Source organism: Rattus norvegicus, chromosome 9 (assembly GCF_021556685.1).
Source record: "Rattus norvegicus strain SHRSP/BbbUtx chromosome 9, alternate assembly SHRSP_T2T, whole genome shotgun sequence".
NCBI lineage: Eukaryota > Metazoa > Chordata > Mammalia > Rodentia > Muridae > Rattus > Rattus norvegicus.
Window position 1 is genome coordinate 121,202,863 of NC_141542.1, and position 18,870 is coordinate 121,221,732.

At 46.1% G+C, this 18,870-nt stretch overlaps 1 protein-coding gene and 1 pseudogene across 2 annotated transcripts; one reads left to right on the plus strand and one right to left on the minus strand.

The window, feature by feature from the left end:
• Positions 1-539: 539 nt before the first annotated feature.
• Smokl9 (sperm motility kinase like 9) lies at positions 540-4,574 on the minus strand. The gene is made up of 2 exons (XM_087569057.1): positions 4,315-4,574; positions 540-1,932 (listed from the first exon to the last, which is right to left on the minus strand). Exons 1-2 carry the CDS (start codon positions 4,479-4,481, stop codon positions 618-620), a joined length of 1,482 nt encoding a protein of 493 aa, XP_087425183.1. The 5' UTR covers positions 4,482-4,574; the 3' UTR covers positions 540-617.
• A 12,112-nt stretch (positions 4,575-16,686) lies between these two features.
• Spin2l-ps1 (spindlin family member 2 like, pseudogene 1) lies at positions 16,687-17,697 on the plus strand (annotated as a pseudogene). The gene has a single exon (XR_015629824.1). The product of XR_015629824.1 is annotated as a spindlin family member 2 like, pseudogene 1 (transcript).
• The last annotated feature ends 1,173 nt before the right edge of the window (positions 17,698-18,870 follow it).

Consider the following 18,870-nt stretch of genomic DNA (forward strand, 5'->3'; position numbering starts at 1 on the left):
GATCCTCTGCCACCTAGTCTGCCCTGAGTAGGAGTTGGTTGGTAAGAGCAGCATGGAATGGTATGCCAAGGGTCTGCATGCCACTGTGGTGACACTGAAACCATCTCCACTGGATAGGGTACCCAGGATACTCAGTAAGTGGGCATCCAGCTCAGCTTCCCCATGTAGGCATCCAAGCAACCATGTGAGGCTTCACAGGGCTCAGCACACTTTGCCTGTCCAGTGCAAATGTAGGGGGACACTCAGGTGGCCCCTTTGTGTTTGACCATGGTCACTCTGCCAGGCTCTGGGTCCCCAAGCAGAGTCTCTATCAGAATATATTCCCCATGGACAACAGCTCCACACATCCCCTTTCACCTTGGCAGTACCCACAGCTCTGCTGATTACTGCTAGTGTAGCTGCATCAGATAGCACCTAGGCATGGTCCAGCCGGATTTCCTCTTGAGGTGGTGAGCCCAGGATCAGAGTTTAATCCAGCTGGAGTAGAAATGCATCTGACCATCCCAGGAGACCCCAGAAATGTACACCTTTCTGCTTTTTCCAACAAGAAGACACGAATAAAGACAGAGAACACAAAACACAAAGCAGAGATTGCGCCTCCGATGCCTGCTAACCCTTCATTGGGTTTGGCCTCCTGCCTCTTTCAGGGGTGCCACTTTCTTGGAGAATCTTTGCTGGGTTCTTTTCTTCCAAGCCCTGGGCAAACAACTGAGTCTTGACAGGCACTCCCTGATGCTGTTCCTCAGTCTCTTAAAGCACCCCATCTGCTGAGGGGGAGATGATGTTTCAATGTCATAGTCTTGGTCAGGAAGCACAGGCAATTCATCCTCCAATAGGCTTCTGCAGATACATGGGTCACTCCCATGTCCAGAATGGAGGTAACAGCTAAAAGTGCTGCTCTTCTTGCTTGTACAATCTAGAGAAATGGGAGGCATAGAGACACTTCTGGCCACCTTGTATCTTGACGGTGCCAAGGCAACAGGCCCATGCTCTCCTGAGGGCCAGATGTGGAGTGGGCAAAAGTTGGGTTCACTTCTCACTAGGGGAAGACCAGAGACAGAGGGATATGACTCGGATGGGGATGGGGTAGGGCACAGGTTCAGAGGCTTGGATGATGTGATCGATGTATACTCAACCCTCTTGTCTTGTTGTTCTTTCAAAATTAAATATGCCCCCATTGGTGCATCAAATTTTTGGTTTTTCAATGACTCCCTAATCTCACTGGCATTAAACCCCATGCCACAGAGCACATGTATTATTTGGGTGTCTGGGTAGGTCTTAGGTGACATATTCGGTTCAGACTTTATGACCCATGCGTGTTCTTCAATAGCTTCAATGAAGGGCCTCTTCTCTATGGGAACTGTGAGCATTTGGTGAATAAGATTTTCGAGCTGCCCAGAAAAGTGAGATGGGATAACATAGGTCCGTGTAACGATCTCTTCCTCAGTATCTTTATTGGTAACTCTTTTGAAGGGCACAAACCCGGCGGTCATAAAGTAGAGCAGCATGCCCAGACTCCACACATCGGACTTTTTTCGATCATATGGCTCTCCGAGTAAAATCTCTGGTGCGGCAAAACGTTTGGTCCCACATTTCCCACTCAGTAAGGTGCCAGGTCTCTGATGTGCTGCAAGGCCAAAATCGATGACCTTCATAAGCCCGTCATCATCTTCCATGATGTTTTGTGGTTTAATGTCCCGGTGGACAATATTGAGTGTGTGGCAGTATTTGGTTGCCAACATGATCTGTCCAAAATGTTTCTTCGCCACTTCTTCATGAAGGGGGCCATCTTCAGCTATCAAATCATATAAGGTTCCTCCCGGAGCAACCTCAGTCACAAGGTGGACATGTTTTACTGTTACCAGCACTTGATAGAGGCAAATAATATTTGGATGGTGTAGCATCTTGAGTATTGATACTTCCGACAGGATCCTTTTTTTTTTTTTACTACTGTACTTTATTGTGTTCAACCAAATCACCATGTTACAAAAATAGCAAGCTGCCATAATAAAAAATAAGGCTCCTCTATCCAGCACCAAATAGCATCATTTTACTTTCAAGCCTAGAAATTGCACACTTGTATATAAACCAACCGAAGATGAGGATTGAGAGTTCATCTTGGTGGATTTTTCCTTTGATGAATATGAAGTGTCCTTCCTTATCTTTTTTGATGACTTTTAATTGAAAATTGATTTTATTTGATATTAGAATGGCTACTTCAGCTTGCTTCTTCTGACCATTTGCTTGGAAAGTTGTTTTCCAGCCTTTCACTCTGAGGTAGTGTCTGTCTTTGTCTCTGAGGTGTGTTTCCTGTAGGCAGCAGAATGCAGGGTCCTCGTTGCGTATCCAGTTTGTTAATCTATGTCTTTTTATTGGGGAGTTGAGGCCATTGATGTTGAGAGATATTAAGGAATAGTGATTATTGCTTCCTGTTATATTCATATTTGGATTGAGGTTATGTTTGTGTGCTTTTCTTCTCTTTGTTTTGTTGCCAAGACGATTAGTTTCTTGCTTCTTCTAGGGTATAGCTTGCCTCCTTATGTTGGGCTCTACCCTTTATTATCCTTTGTAGTGCTGGATTTGTAGAAAGATATTGTGTAAATTTGGTTTTGTCATGGAATATCTTGGTTTCTCCATCTATGTTAATTGAGAGTTTTGCAGGATACAGTAACCTGGGCTGGCATTTGTGTTCTCTTAGGGTCTGTATGACATCTGTCCAGGATCTTCTGGCCTTCATAGTTTCTGGCGAAAAGTCTGGTGTGATTCTGATAGGTCTGCCTTTATATGTTACGTGACCTTTTTCCCTTACTGCTTTTAATATTCTTTCTTTATTTTGTGCGTTTGGTGTTTTGACTATTATGTGACGGGAGGTGTTTCTTTTCTGGTCCAATCTATTTGGAGTTCTGTAGGCTTCTTGTATGCCTATGGGTATCTCTTTTTTTAGGTTAGGGAAGTTTTCTTCTATGATTTTGTTGAAGATATTTACTGGTCCTTTGAGCTGGGAGTCTTCACTCTCTTCTATACCTATTATCCTTAGGTTTGATCTTCTCATTGAGTCCTGGATTTCCTGTCTGTTTTGGACCAGTAGCTTTTTCTGCTTTACATTATCTTTGACAGTTGAGTCAATGATTTCTATGGAATCTTCTGCTCCCGAGATTCTCTCTTCCATCTCTTGTATTCTGTTGGTGAAGCTTGTATCTACAGCTCCTTGTCTTTTCTTTTGATTTTCTATGTCCAGGGTTGTTTCCATGTGTTCTTTCTTGATTGCTTCTATTTCCATTTTTAATTCCTTCAACTGTTTGATTGTGTTTTCCTGGAATTCTTTCAGGGATTTTTGTGTCTCCTCTCTATGGGTTTCTACTTGTTTATTTATGTTTTCCTGGAATTCTTTCAGGCATTTTTGCGATTCCTCTCTGTAGGCTTCTTCTTGTTCTCTAAGGGAGTTCTCCACGTCTTTCTTGAAGTCCTCCAGCATCATGATCAAATACGATTTTGAAACTAGATCTTGCTTTTCTGGTGTGTTTGGATATTCCATGTTTATTTTGGTGGGAGAATTGGGCTCCGATGATGCCATGTAGTCTTGGTTTCTGTTGCTTGGGTTCCTGCGCTTGCCTCTCGCCATCAGATTATCTCTAGTGTTACTTTGGTCTGCTATTTCTGACAGTGGCTAGACTGTCCTATAAGCCTGTGTGTCAGGAGTGCTGTAGACCTGTTTTCCTGTTTTCTTTCAGCCAGTTATGGGGACAGAGTGTTCTGCTTTCAGGCGTGTAGTTTTTCCTCTCTACAGGTCTTCAGCTGTTCCTGTGGGCCTGTGTCTTGAGTTCACCAGGCAGGTTTCTTGCAGGGGAAAAGTTGGTCCTACCTGTGGTTCCAAGGCTCAAGTTTGCTCGTGGGGTACTGCCTAAGTCCTCTCTGCGGCGGCAGCAACTGGGAAGATCTGCGCCTCTCTTTCCAGGAGCCTCGTGCACCAGGGTTCCAGATGGCGTTTGGTGTTTTCCTCTGGCATCTGGACGTGCGCAGAGTGCAGTCTCTTCTGGTCTCCCAGGCGCGCCCGCCTCTCTGAAGGTTAAGCTCTCCCTCCCACGGGATTTGGGTGCAGAGAACTGTTTATCCAGTCTGTTTCCTTCAGGTTCTGGCAGTGTCTCAGGCACAGAGGTCCTGCCGCTCCTGGGCCCTCCCCTACGGGAACCCAGAGGCCTTATACACTTGCCTCTTGGGCCAGGGATGTGGGTAAGGGTGGGCAGTGTTGGTGGTCTCCTCCGCTCTGCAGCCTCAGGAGTGCCCACCTGACCAGGCGGTGAGGTCTCTCCCGACAGGATCCTTCTTATTTGCCTCTCTGTGATCTGTATAGTCTTTATGGCCATGAGGGCTTCGGTTTTCCTGTGGCAGGTGAGTTTCACTGTGCCGAATTCACCGTGGCCAATGGAAGAAAGCATCTTATACTGACGCCCTACGCTCTTCTTTTGGGAGTGACTTGCCATGACGCTAGGTAGTCACGGTGCTCAGGTGCACACGTCAGATTCTAATATAAAATAATTCACAACTACCAAACAGTGAACGGAACTGAGGTCCTCAATCTGACAACTGACAAACTAGACACCGAGGAAGGAGTCCCACAGGTTACCCAAAACAGCTACCTGGTCAGTAGAGACAAAACCACAGACCAGCCCACACCCTTATAGAGGGAACACTCATTCTTCTATCACAGTGGCTCTTTGTTAGGTCAGAGGGAGAAATGGACCAAGCACAGCACACTATAACCCAGAGTGGCTATTTCCACTTTGGGCCACAGGGACCTTTCCATTTCCATGAGAATGAGAATGCCCTCTCTGAGCTTCTGCTTCTGCATATCAGACAGATAGATATTCACAGGTCTAGCAATTACAGGCAGCAGAGTGCCTCAGTGGACTTTGTAGCTGGATAGTGAGTATGTCAAACTAACCATCTGGATTTTCCAGAATGAGGTGCATTTTGGACAAGTGTTCTGCAGAGAGAGAGAGGCTAAGTCAACACAAAGTGTAACTGGGAGCGTTTCTACCCAGACTCTTTCCAGAATCATGACTCTGAGAATAAATGCCCAGATTATAAGCTGTGGCCCGTTCTCCAACCAGCTTGTAATTTATATAACCTGTTTACTCTAGTCCGTGTCTGCCATATGGTTGGTTATTTCTCCTCTGATTCATGCTTCTGGTTTCTTCAGCCTTTGGGGCCAATCTCCAGGTCTTGACTTTTTCCCAAAGTCCTATGTGTCTCTTGCCCAGTGTTCCAACTTCTATTTCCTGCCTTAACTAATAGCCCATCAGCTTTTTATTACAGGTGATGCTTGCACAGACTATGGAAGAGATTCTCTCTACATCTCCCCCCTTATCGTCCAATAAAAGGCCCTTTCTCTAACGTCACTAAACTTCGTACCTTAGGAACAACTGTGAAATCCAACAGGTAAGACTGCATTTACAGTGTCCAGTCTGACTGTATTTAGCCACCTTAGAAGAACAGTATTCTAATATTATTCCTATCTTGGCAGTTGGGTTTGGGTTTCTGTAAATAAATTATTTTCTATTTATTTACATGCATATTCTATTATATTCTATGCATTTATAAACCAAAGAACATCTCCTTAGGCCTTAAAACATTTCCTCAAATCTTAAGTAATTTAAGCTTAAATATCAATAGTCTTTAACACCATCAGAGACCTGAGGAGTAAAATGGCCTGCGTATGCTAGAAGTACAGATCACGAAACTCCAAATCTATAGCAATGACGGGGCAGTTGACTGCCCAGACAGTCACCCAAAGTGTCCAGGAGTCTTTGCAGGATCCATCTTGAGCCTTCCAGCCCAGAATATCTGACAGACTTTTCTGTGAAGCAGACATTGTTACAGATTGCTTACCTTGTCTTGGCAGAGCTTGACCATCGACTTCCCTGCGTCTTATTTGTCTCCGACTAAGACTGAATTCCGTCTCCATCCTACAATGACTAAAATTTCACATTACATAGGTACAGTACATTAAACAAGAGTTTAATGCAGCAAAACAAAGTCCTCGATCTGCATCGAGATACAAAGCCCAGGCCAAATGTAAAATTATTTGGCTGGTTGATGTTCTTTGGTCTAAAAGTATATTCCATAATCTACACTTGTATTCTTATACATGCACACATACATACATACATACATGCATACATACATATATACATACATACATATGAATATATATGTGTGTGTGTGTATTGCTATTATTTTTATATCCCAGTTTTCTTTTCACACATTCTACCCATGTTTCCACCTGAACATTAGTTAGGAGACAGGAAAAGGAATAGAAGAAAGAAAAAGGAAGAGGAAAAAAAGAAATCACTGAGTCTAAACTCCTTTCCTTTGTTTCCACCCTAATCAGGACCATTAACAACTTTTACCCAGGCCCCCTTAAAAGATGGCAAACATATACTACCTTATAAATAAGCAAAATCACCCACCCCATCCTTTTGTGAATAGAGTGTCATTCTCTGCACATTGCTTCCTGCCGTTTGGTGGTATCTTTTACCTGTGGGTGCCCAAAGAATTGGAATCTCGGCCTGCGTTAAGAAAGCTGGCTATAACTTTAGTTGTCCAGTCTCTGACTTCTGAGAAAGTGTGGGGCTTGAATCAAAACATTCATGGGACAGTCTGAAGGGCTGGACCAACTAGAACCAGCAGCTTTGAAGTTGATGTAGAAGGGGATTTGATGAAATGGCTTTGGCTGCAGTCTGAGGCTGAGCCTAGCAGGTTGATAGGATGAATATGTCTCAGGGTCATAGTATCATACTCAGCACCCTGACAGCAGATCTTCTCATGGCTTCTTTTACTTCATTGGTGACTGTAAGTATATAGACTCCTATAGGTAATGTACGCTTTTGCATGAACTGCACACTGATGGGGTACGAGGTGTGCTCAATCGGTTAAGGAGGATTTGATGAGCAGGTAAAGTTTTGGTTTTTCTTTTAAATGTAATCTTGGACTGTATAACCAAAGTTTAATGTGAGTTTTCACCCATGCCATTTTGAATGGCGTGGATCTGTCCTGAGGAGTCTGTGGCCAACAAGATTTACTGGCCATGCTCACCTGAGGTCTTGGCTGGAGACTTCTTCACGTCTCTCTCCGTCGAGTGCTGTTCCCATGTAGAGGGATCAGACAATCACGTTACCCTTTTGGTTGGTCTTCATGATTACTTTCTTTTTGTCTGTAGTCAGGATCTTCAGGAGTTTTCTCCCAGTTAACTCTGACATTTATTAATTTTGAAAGACCCGACAGTTTCCCTTTTCCTGTTGAAGCAGGAGCATATTCTTTTCCTTGATGCCCCACATTTCTTGCCTTCTATTCTGAGGTTATCAGATATTATTCTGATCTGACTCAGAGTCCTTTCTAAGACCTAGTGCTTTTTAGCTGGTGTTTTATCTGCCTCTTTGGCATTTAAAACATTTAAACCCAATGAAACAGTATGCAATCTATCTTTTGAGAGATCCCATATTCCTCCTTTGTTGTATGAGCCCTTCCTTTAGAGTCCTGTGAGAGCTCTCCATAATTGGTCCACCTGTAGGTTGGTAACGTACTTCTGTGACGTTTTCTATGCCATGATGTCTTTAAAACTTGTAAGGGATACACATGTTAAGGCATCATCAGGTCGAGTTTGCGAAGGCATTTCACAGATAGCCAGTATGGGTAATAAGTGTAGAATTTCAGAATCATCCTTTGCAGAATTCAAGGCAGAAGCCGTGTGGAAGTCTGAATGTATAACCAGTGTATGATATATCAACATACGTGCATGTTTTGAATTTTTGAAATCTACAAAATGAGACACGTAATCTGTTATAGGATGCTGCTTTAATGTGGCATGTTTAAGCAGAATCTGGATTCTTGACTGAGAATATTGAGCCTGTATTGGCAGCCATTTTCCTTCCTCAAGCCTTTATGCATTTTTCTCTTCTGGAAATAGTTTCTGCTCTCATTCTAGGTTCCGGATCAGAACCTTTCAAGACTCTTTATTCTGATTTAAAGTTTCCTCTCACCTTTGTCTGTGGCTTCTGACCTAGCGTTCCACCTCCCATCCCTCTCTTAGTTACGCCTGCTTTATTCTGAACTTAAAAGTTGTTCTAGAAAACTCCAATCACTCCTGCACATAGTCACTTCTTGCTCACAGTCAAAACAGTAGTATATGTAGTCCTTCTGCCTTTCTGCCTTTCTGCAGGCTGCTGAGGCCAGCGCATGTCTATGGCCGCTGGCTACAATCTCTCCTTGGTCCTGCAGGCTGCCCTTGACAGTTAGGGGCTGGAGCTGCTCTTTGCCCTGTATCTGCTGGCCTCTCTGGGAAGGTAGATCAGGCTCTCAGAATTCCAGTGCACTGTTTTTGTCTAGGGGCCATTGCAGGCTCCTCCCATAGGCGCATGCTGGGTTCTGACAGGCCCAGCTGCTCAGTTGCTCTGCTGCACCAGGGAAGTGCATTAAAGCTGTGGCCTGAGAGAGACCTTTGATCAGCACTGCACCCTCCAGCTGTATGGGCTCAGGAGTCACCAATTAGAGGAGCAGCACCCAGGAGCTGCACTGAGGTGCCAGTAGCAGAGCCCTTTCCTCTCAGTAAGTTTTCAGCAAGTTTTTAAAAGTATTGTTGCTATGGTGATGGTGATGGTGATAGTGATGATGATGATTATCATAGCTTGTGACTTTTGAATTGCCTCTCTGTGGTTTACTGCTGCTTGCCTGGGAAGTTGTTTTGCAACCAAGATTTCTCAGGCTCTAAGCCTGGATTCTAACCTCACATTCAGTGTGCCATTAGTAACCGCTGCCTTTTCTACCCACCATCTCTGTTATCAGAATTACAATGCTGAGACTTATTTATGAATAAATGCCCAGGCCGTAAGCCCTGGCTCATTCTCAGGCTAGCTTGTACCTTTCATATCTTGTTTCTTCTAGTTAATGTCTGCCACTTTTCTGGTTACCTGTCCTCAGTTTCAGGAGTCCAACATCTTCAGATTTCAGGGCCAAGCTTCTGCTCTTGTCTCAGTCCCAGAATCCTCCCTCTCTCCCCCTACCCCTTCCCTCCCTTCCTCCCTCCACTCTCTCTGCTGGTGGATCTCCCTTCTATTTCCTGCCTCAGCCAATCGGATGACTACTTATTGGCAGGAGATGCTTCTACGGAGACATAGGAGAGTCTCTCTACAAGGGAGGTTTGTCAACACCACATTCACAGGCTTCTGATTTTGGGACCTGGAGGAAGAAAGGCAGAAAGATTCAAGACACCAGGAGCTCTTGGCCCTCTCTAACTTGAATTTTTTTTTTTTTTTTGGTTCTGGCCAACAATGTTGCTTCCAGTGTATATTAAAGGGCATCATTAGATGTGGAATGCCCGGAAAGGTGGCAGCCGCAACTGGAGTCTTGTAGGCATGTGGATACTCGTCTTAGAAGCACCGAGGTGTCTTAGCACACCCCTCTCCAGGCTCCTGTCATGCCTCTTCGCCTCACAGGGTCCTGCCAAACAACTAAGTTGACTCCTTACAGATAAGAGAATGGATTTTTAGCTCTCCCTTGTGACCTTGGGTGCTGGCTTGCTCTCAGATGGTTTTTCAGGAAATGTCAGGACACCTCCCGAAGAACTGCCTCAGTGTCTTGTCTGCTTCTGGGAAAAAATGTGTAGTGTTCCCAGTTCTTACTTCCCTGGGACACTACTCCAACTGTGGGACAGGATCTCATGCTCAACCAGAGGTCACGCTCAGGTTTGTCTTTGTGTCATTGACTAGCTCATAACGACTTGGGAGACTAAGGGACCCAATAAAAGATCCACTCTGTCCTGATCCACATCCCTGGTCCTGCTCATAGTCTCCTTCAGAGACAGGACCTGCCCTCCCTCAAGCAATGGACTAGGGTGTTGCATTTTTACTCCCCTGCAAATGCATTGTTCATTCTCTTAGTGTAATTGTAGACTTTGACGATAGCTTAAGCCTCGTCTTAGAAGCTTGGAGCCTCCACATGATCCTATCTAGGCCTAGAATGTTTTCAGCCTCTAAGACTTACTTTGGAAGGAGCTAACCCCTTCTTGGTTCTTCCTCTTTATAAACTCACCCAGTAAAACTGCTCCCTTGTCTTGATTTTTCTCTCTGCACTGCTCTCTTTTAAGTAGCTTTTTCCTCTCTCTTCTTGTGAGAGTGAGGCGTATACTCTTCTGTCAAATTTTTCTTGTATTCATCACTTTGTCTGCCACTCAATTAGACGGAACTTTTAAACATGATGCTACTTTCTGCACTGTACTTTACCTTCGCTGTTGTGATTAAAGGTGTGTACTAAGGTTGAGCAATACCACAACTAGGAACACATTATTCAAGAAAAATGCACAATCTCTGGTTTGAAGGTTTAAGAGTTTAATCAAATATCCCGCAGCAATCCATGCGCATGGGACTGCCTTTGGCTGTTTGTTGTCCCAGTTTGAATTCTAAGGCTGTGATCAATGCCAGGGCAAAAAGCCTTGGTTAGGGAAAAAATGGTTGGTTTAATTGGCATCCCAGTGAAACCCTTCACTGAGGAAAGTCAGGGTAAGGAGTCAAGCAGGAGCAGAGCCAAGAAAAATGGAAGAAAGTTACCCACTGACTTATTCTCCCTGGCTTCCTCAGCTTGCCTTCTTGTATGACAGAGAACCACTGCCTAGGAGTGGTGCTGCCCACAGTGGTCTTTATGGAACTCCTCAGGGACCAAGAAAATAGCCCATGGACGTGACCACAGGAAGAAAAGTGGAGGTAATTTCTTAGTTGAATTTTTTTCTCCTCGTGTCTCTGTGTCAAGTTGACCAAAACCATCCACTTCTCTTGCCTTCTCTCAGTGTAAGTCTACTTCCTTCCAAGGTGCAAAGATATAACCAAGGCCACCCCAACTTTGCTAAGAACCCAAGGCTTTAAGACCACAGAATTTCCCACTGATATTCTGTCCCTCCTCCAACTCCTTGAATTGAATCTAAGGTAAATCGACTCAGGGTCCTGACTTAAGCCTCATTTGAGGAGGGGACCTGTGAATGTACATCTTTAGGTGGACAACCCCACCACCTGCTGTGCTGTGTGTGAGGGTCTCTGCACCGGTGCAGAGGTGTCTTATCCCCTACTTATGGATAAAGGTGGCTGACTAGAGACTAGGATTACACACAACCAGTTAGTGGTTTCATTCTGCACTCAAATGTCTACAAGTCAGACATTAAGTGTGGATCATAATCATAACAGAAACAAAGAGAGAATGTTAGGCCGACAGAGAACCTCAAATAAAAAAGATCACCTCATCAATTGCATCCACAACCATGCAGTGCTGAGAATGAACCCTTCAGTCGTGGGACTCCTTGAGTGCTCATTAATCTCACCTGTGCCCTGTAACTCAGCCCTTTGAGAGGATGCAGAGCTCAGCAGATGTGGAAGGCTGAATGAACCAGTGCTCCAGCTGAGTCAATGCCTGTAATGACACTGGGCCTCTGAAAGTGTCCTGGAGAAACATCAGGAAAAGGACTGGTAGACAGAGGTTGGGTTCTCTGAGGCGACAAGTTTGGATGTGTGTGTGTGTGTGTGTGTGTGTGTGTGTGTGTGTGTGTGTGTGAACGTGTGCGTGTGCCAGTGTGAGTGCGAATGCACATATGTGCGTGATTTCTATGTAGGCCCATTCCATGGAGTCCAGGCATCCTGACTTTGGTGAACGTGGCTAAGGCACAAGAAGACAGAGCATCACAGAGCCCCCTAACTTCCTGCAAAAAAGACAACCAGAGACTGGTTGGCTCCAACCTGGACAAGGTCTCAGAAGCAGTTTTCCCTACCTAACTCGTGCTCAGGGAATGCACTCACTAGAGGATAGCAGCCAGGACAGAGCTTTCACTCTGGGCTTGATGTCCCAGGTGCCACAGTCTGAGATAGACAGACACATTCCCTGAGGGTCAGATTCCAGATCAAGGTGAAAGCAAGCAGAAAGGCAGAAGACAGGAACAGAGGGCAGCTGGCTCCTGTGTTCTCCAACCTAGGGACTGTTCCCCTGTGGGCACTGGGCCTGAAGTATCCTCGGAGCTCAGGACTGGGACAATGCCCTCAGCTCTCCCAGTTGAAAGAGGAACATCTGGGCATATGTGGCAGGCGGTCCTTTGACAGCGCTTTTCCCGTTTGTCTTGCCATATGTGGCCAAGGGGCTCCTTCCAGAGAGAGGGAAGTTCTGGCAGATCACTATCAGGAGCATGAACCCCAAGCATCAATCACAAGAAGTCAGGTCAACAAAGGTCGTGCTCCCTGGTTGAAAGTTTGCAAGTCTGCTCTTACAAGGTAGGCAGGTGAGCCTTCCCACTGGTTACCTTCAGGGAGGCGTTGACTCTTCCTGGCTTGTGTTTCCATCCTGCGGTCTGACCCAGTCACCATGTTACCTGTTGTGGCTTGCCATCTGCATGTCTTGCTTGGTTTGAGTCTCTGGAAAGCTGCAGACGTTGTATCCCAGATGTCTCTGTAGCCGAAGTTTTTGGGGAACAATCTCTGAGGTTGTAACCACTGAATACCGCGAGTGGTTACGGCATGGCTATCAACCAAGGAGCATGGTAGAGGCAGGGTTATTCCTGAGGCAAATCTGACTCTTGCTCCTGGCATAGCAGCTGGCTTGAACAGCACATGTACTGGTTTTTCTCTGGCAAAACAATTGGGTGGGCTGAGGAAACACTCTAGGCCAGATTGTTCTTGGTCCTAGATTGTCTACAATTGTCTCTCCTGGTCCTAGATTCTCAGTCCTAACACTCAGGAAGAAAGCCCCTTTGCGTCAAGTAGAAATTCTATGAGTTGCAAAAAAAAAACCCCACCGCAACAACAATAATCAGATCTATGGTTGATCGAAGTTCGCACAGGCTCAACTCAGGCAGCAATGTCTGCAGTGTGGGACACATGTCGGCCTCGTACCCTATCCTCTGGCTTCACTTTGAGGTCACTCTGCTCTGTGCTGCAGTCAGTTCTTTCATTTCTCAAAAGTGATCATTTGTACACTTCAGTGCCACTTTCTAGAACAGTGAGTGTCCTTTTTTGGAAGTCTTTCCTGCTAAAGACCTACGTAGTATTTAGTCAGAGCCTAACTGGTTCTTCTTGGGGGGAACGTCCTGACAAATCCCTGCATGGTAAAGTGCAGTTCATCAATAGCTACTCTTGAAGCAGAGTGGGGCCATCTGAAGAAAGGGCTCACGGTTGAGAGCTTGGACTGTTTGTTCTTGGAGATGATCTTCCTTGGCTCCCAGCACTCAAGCCCAGGGACTAACAATCATGAGTCACTCCACCTCCTAGGTGATCCAGAGCCCTCTGCTGGTCATCATAAGTGCCTGCACATACATGCATAGCTTACAGAGAGAGAGAGAGAGAGAGAGAGAGAGAGAGGCAGAGACAGAGACAGAGACAGAGAAAGACAGAGACACAAAGAGATAGAGACAGAGAGGCAGAGAGGAAGAGAGGCAGAGAGGCGGAGAAACTAAAAATAATGTTTTGAAAAAGGAAATAAACATTTAATTGGACGTTGCACAAAGAAAGACAACACTTTAAATTTTATGTCACTCTGAGTGGCATGGTGAGAACTCAGGCCATCCCATGACAATCTGAGGACAAAAGTAGGGGCTACTATTCATATCCACTAAAGCAACCTTGGTCCATGCTGTAGGGACATATTTAATCAATGTGCAGAAGATAACCCACAAGTTAATCTGGCATTTGCGTTTATCCTTAGTAAGATCATATGGGTGTGGTGTTAAGACAGCGCAGTGGTTATGTACACTGGCTGCTCATGCAGAGGCCCCAGGTTGGAGTCCCAGCACCTACAGTGTGCCTAACAACCTCTTGAAACTCCAGTACTAACGGATCAATGCAAACAGGACAACAATGTATTCTCCTACCTATGAGCTGGACTAGGGACACGAGAACATCAGACCCTGGGTCCGGTCTTCTGACCATTCCCAGAGTGTGTCAGGAAAGGAATTTTTTCCTATGATTGGATATTTTTATTTACATTTTAAATATTATTCCCTTTCCCAGTTTCCCCTCCAGAAACCCGATATCTCATGCCCCCGCCCCCTGCAGCTCTGAGGGTGCTCCCTCACCCATCCACCCACTCCCTCCCACCCCTTGCCCTGGCATCCCCTACTCTGCGGCATCGATCTCCTGCCATTGATGCCCTACAAGGCCATTCAGAAAGTGTTTTGACTTTCAGATTTCAGATTTCTTGCTCTTGGAAGCCAAATCAAACCTTTCACTTCAGCAGTCTTATCAAGGATGGTACTCTGTGGTCATCTAGGCCAGGCCCCTCCCTCAGCTCCTCTTGCTCGCTATTTCCTGGTCGACACTTCCTGGTGTGAAGGAGCAGTAGGGGCTGAAAAAGGATCTCAGTGTCGCCCTAAGACTCTGCCCTGTGCTCACACACGGAGAGGAATTAAGATTCACCTAAGAGTTGTCCAAGAGCACACACTTGGGCCCCACCACAAAGAAACATAGATCAAAGCTGACGTGGGCCCAAGGTATTGAACCCTGACTCACCAGTGCTTGCCCAGTGAGCATTTTACACACTTCACTATGTCCCTAGGACTGGAGCCATAGCCACTAAGGGAGTGGCAGAATGTGGTGTGCAATTACAGCCAATGGTATCCTCAGTGTCAAGCCAAGTAGCTGCAGGGAAGCTTCCCCAAACCGCTGGGCCGGGACAAGATCCAGCAAGGAAGGCTTCCTCAGGGAAAACTGTTCCCAAGAGTATTATAGCTCATAAGACAGATGCACTCGGATGATTCTTGGTGAAATAGCTCATGCACTTTTTCCCTTGTGGACAGAGGCCTCCTCCACATTCCAGGAATGGACTGGGATCCAGGGGTAGATGCTTCTGTTTGGCTCAGTCTTGAGAGGTTGGGATGCTTTATATGCATGGGGGAGGGCCTCAGGTGGTGTCCCAAGTGACATGATCCTTCTAGTGGAATGTTTTCGTCACTTGTTCTGAAACCAGTAGCCCTTGACCTGAATTGGAACTAATGCCTAGTGTTCGCAATTATGAGAATTCCGAGTTTTGTTTTTTAACTAACTTCATTGCCCAGTCTTCTGTCTAGTGTCAAACCCCACCGCCCCACACAACAAAAACCAAAGCATCTAATCAATACTTGGGGTAGTGAACTGAAGAGAAGGCCCTCAAAAGAAGACCCACAAAGGTAGACACTTCAACAAATGCTCAGCATCCTCACCATCCCGGGAAGGGAATTAAAGGTGTTTGAGGTAACAGGTTCCCCCCTCCACCATGACTGGTAACGAGGAAAGCAAGGCCAACAAATGACAGGCAGGACAGGGAGAATCATGGATGCTCACACACTGATGTTGGGAAGTGAGACCGGGGAAGTGACCCTGGATGCCAGCATGAAAGTTCCTCAGAACAAGGAAAAGGGGACTGCTGCCTGATCCGTCAATGTAAGGCAGGGATCCTCAGACATCCAGGCTCATGGTTGCCCTGTTCACTATAGCTCAGAAGGGAACCGACAGGATGAGCACAAACATGTGGGAGGGGATGAGAAATCAACAACACTGTCACATCATTACATGTGAAGGAAATTGAGATAAGCAGGATGTGTGTCGACATGGAGATCAAGATGCTAAGTGAAATAAGCCAGTCTCAGGAACAGAAATGTGTGTGTGTGTGTGTGTGTGTGTGTGTGTGTGTGTGTGTGTGTGTGTGAATGCCTGAGAGTGTCTTGCTCAACTGTTTGTGTGCCTTTGTGTTTCAGTCTTAAAACAGGAAACGTAAGAGTGGACCAGTGCTGAGAGGGGAACACAGGTATTGTGGGCGAGAAGAGGAGGCACCGAATGTAATGTGTATGACACAACATCGCAGTGAGGAAATAGCTGGGCTTGGAAGGAAACCCATTATGAGGTTCAGGAAAGTGAACAGGCCACTGGGAAGAGGATGGAACTATGGTGTAATCCATGCATAGGTACACACAAACTTGCATGCACACACGCAAACACAAGTGGCACATTTCGTTCAATTGGTTTTCAAGAAGAAACCTAAAATACAACATAATTTTAAAAAAATCTCAGGGCTAAACGAGAGCAAGTATATAATGAGGGTAGGTATGTTAGCCTAAAGACCCATACAACATCCCAAGATCCCTCAAAAAAAAAAAAAAAAAGGCTTACTGAGTAGCAAACAATGTAAAGTAAAATATGCAAACACGGCAAAGCCTGAGGCAGAGACAACAGAACTGACTGAAATCTCCAAGGCCAGCCAGGCTAATATATGACCCAACAATATCAATGGGGACTGTAGAACAGCAGGGTGGAAGGAGAGAGCTCACCATCTACACTTCCCTCTAACCCTGACCCTTACTGTGCGTGCCCAGCACACCAACGCACATACACACATGAAGAAATGCATGTGTGCACACACATGTACACAGAACCACAGCCACACAAGCAAAGGTAATTAAAGAGTGAAAGCTATAATCAAATTCATACTGATCAGACATGCTAGTGCTCATGAAGGGGTGGTGTGTTAGACAGGGAAAGGTGACCGGTGTGGGGGATGAGAGTTCCTTCAGGCACAGCTACAAGTTTTGAAAATCTCCTGGAATCATGTTTGCAATGCGTGAGATAATCATACCAATGGCTGTTGAATTCTTAGCATATGTTAAAAAGTTCCCAAGTTGTACTCTACAAATCCCTGCGTTGTACGGGACGAATAGTTTAATAAAATCGTTAATCCTCCTTCTCAGCACTGTGTGGAGCACTCTTTAGGTTGGATGCCCTTGCCTCCGGCTTTTAGCAGAGGTATCTGGAGCCCCCTCCGACAGCCTCTATCCCCCGAGGCAGGAAGACAGTACAAGCTAGGAAGAACCTTGGAACCCTCCAGGACCCAGGAAGCAGAAGGGCAGCACACCAGCAAAGCTGCAGAACAGAACATGGGAAGCGCAAAGTTGGCCAAGAAGAGAGCTGGTCAGGGAGAGGAAAAGTTTCTCCAACCCCGACCCGAAGGAACGTCATGGGCTGCAGAATTTCTCCCGGGCAGAAGGAGGGACATGAGCCCATCACACAGTGGAAAGGAACTGTGCTGGATCAGGTGGCTGTAAAGACCTCTCTCCACCTGCTGAAATGCGATGGCATTGACTGTGTCTGTGGACTGGAATTTAACAAAGACAAGAGGGTACTGTGCCTTAAAATTCCTTCTGACAGGGTAGCATCATCCCAAGTCACTGACACCAGCCTTCTTGATGCCATCATTGGCAAAGCAGTGGAACATGTATTTGAGGGTGAGCATGGCGATGAGGGTGATTGCAGGGGCATGGTCCTGGGCCAAACTCCTATCTTGGATGCCAGCTTTTATATAACATATGAGAAAGATCCTGTGCTGTACATGTACCAGCTTCTAGAAGACTATATAGAGGGCGACCTCTGTATTTTGGCAGGGTGCAGAAAGCCGCCTCTTTTAGACATCAACCTTGAGCTTATGGATGCCCTAATAGGCAAACATGTGGGATACACCAAAGACGATGCCTCCAAGAGAATTGGCGTGGTCATACACCAGGCTGAAGCCGATCCCAGTGTGTACTTAGTTAAATTTGAAGATATTGTCTGTGACTTGGCAAAACACTTCTAAGCATTTCACAAAGCGTCAAACAGCTGTATAAATAAAGATAAAGTTGTAATTTCTTTGGAAATAAAGTTGAAATTGTATTTGCTAAGAAATACATTCATTAATTATAGAAATAAGAAAGTAGTGCATTTCATTACATGTGGGAAATCGAACAGTAATCAAACTAGGACCTGGGTCCTGTGGGTATAACTGGGTGTCTCAACTCTGCAGCCTGCTCCACGGAATGCATCTGGACTGCTAAGCCCGGTGCGGGGAGTTCTGACTAGCAGGAGAGCTGCCAGTTCATCTGTTTCCCTTCTCTGGCTTCCTGGAATCCTACAAAGTCAATGGCTTGCCCTTAAGAACACAGCAGCTTGGGCGGTGCGGCTGGTACAGGCCTTAGCTTAGGTCCAGCAGTCAGGAAGCAGAGGCAGGTGAAACTCAGAGTTTGAGGGCAGCCTGGTCTACAGAGGGAGTTCCAAGACAGCCAGGACTACACAGAGAATCCCTGTCTCAAAACAAAACAACCAGTCAGCCCTCTGAGGGGTTAGGGAGAGGGTATAGGTTCCTAAGGGTATGTCCATAGGGTCACCTGACTCAGGCTGCTCTCCTGAGCTGCTGAGGAAATGAAGGAAAGTCACATTGAAAGTGAAGCTGGGAACAGCTGGGAACTCTAAGTGTGCCTGTGGCTGCCAGGAATCTCAGGCTGTTTAATTGGTACAGCACGGGAGGAGGGGTTAGCTAGCCTGGGTGGGAGGTGTCTGTCCATGATCAGTGTCAGGCTGTAAACATCAGGGGGAGAAACCACACTGGCTAGAACTTGCACGCACTGATCAGTCATTCAGCCACACTCATGACTGGACTCCAGAGCAAAGCTGTGCTCTTCACCCGGCACGTAAGAGGAACGTCCTTGCCAATTTAGGATGAGACACCCGGTCTCTGAGTCCTAGTTAAGCCAAGTGCATGTCAAAATAGACTGCAACAGGACCTCACCCATTCAACTTTCTCCTGGTCCCTGCAGGTTAGGGACCATTTCACTGACAGGAGTGAGGAGCAGTCAGGGCCTCTCTCTGCCTAGGGCTCTCTGTAGCAGGCAGGTCAGAGTCATAGCTTCTCTCAGGCTGTGCCACACACATCCACTCCACCTAGTGAGCACTGAGTTCCAGTGCAATCCACCAGGCCCTCACGTCTGCCTCAAATAGGTCCTGAGAGCTACAAGGGACAGCCAGCTGCTTCTGAAACTTAGACATTCTACCTGAGTTCCCACCTCTGGTG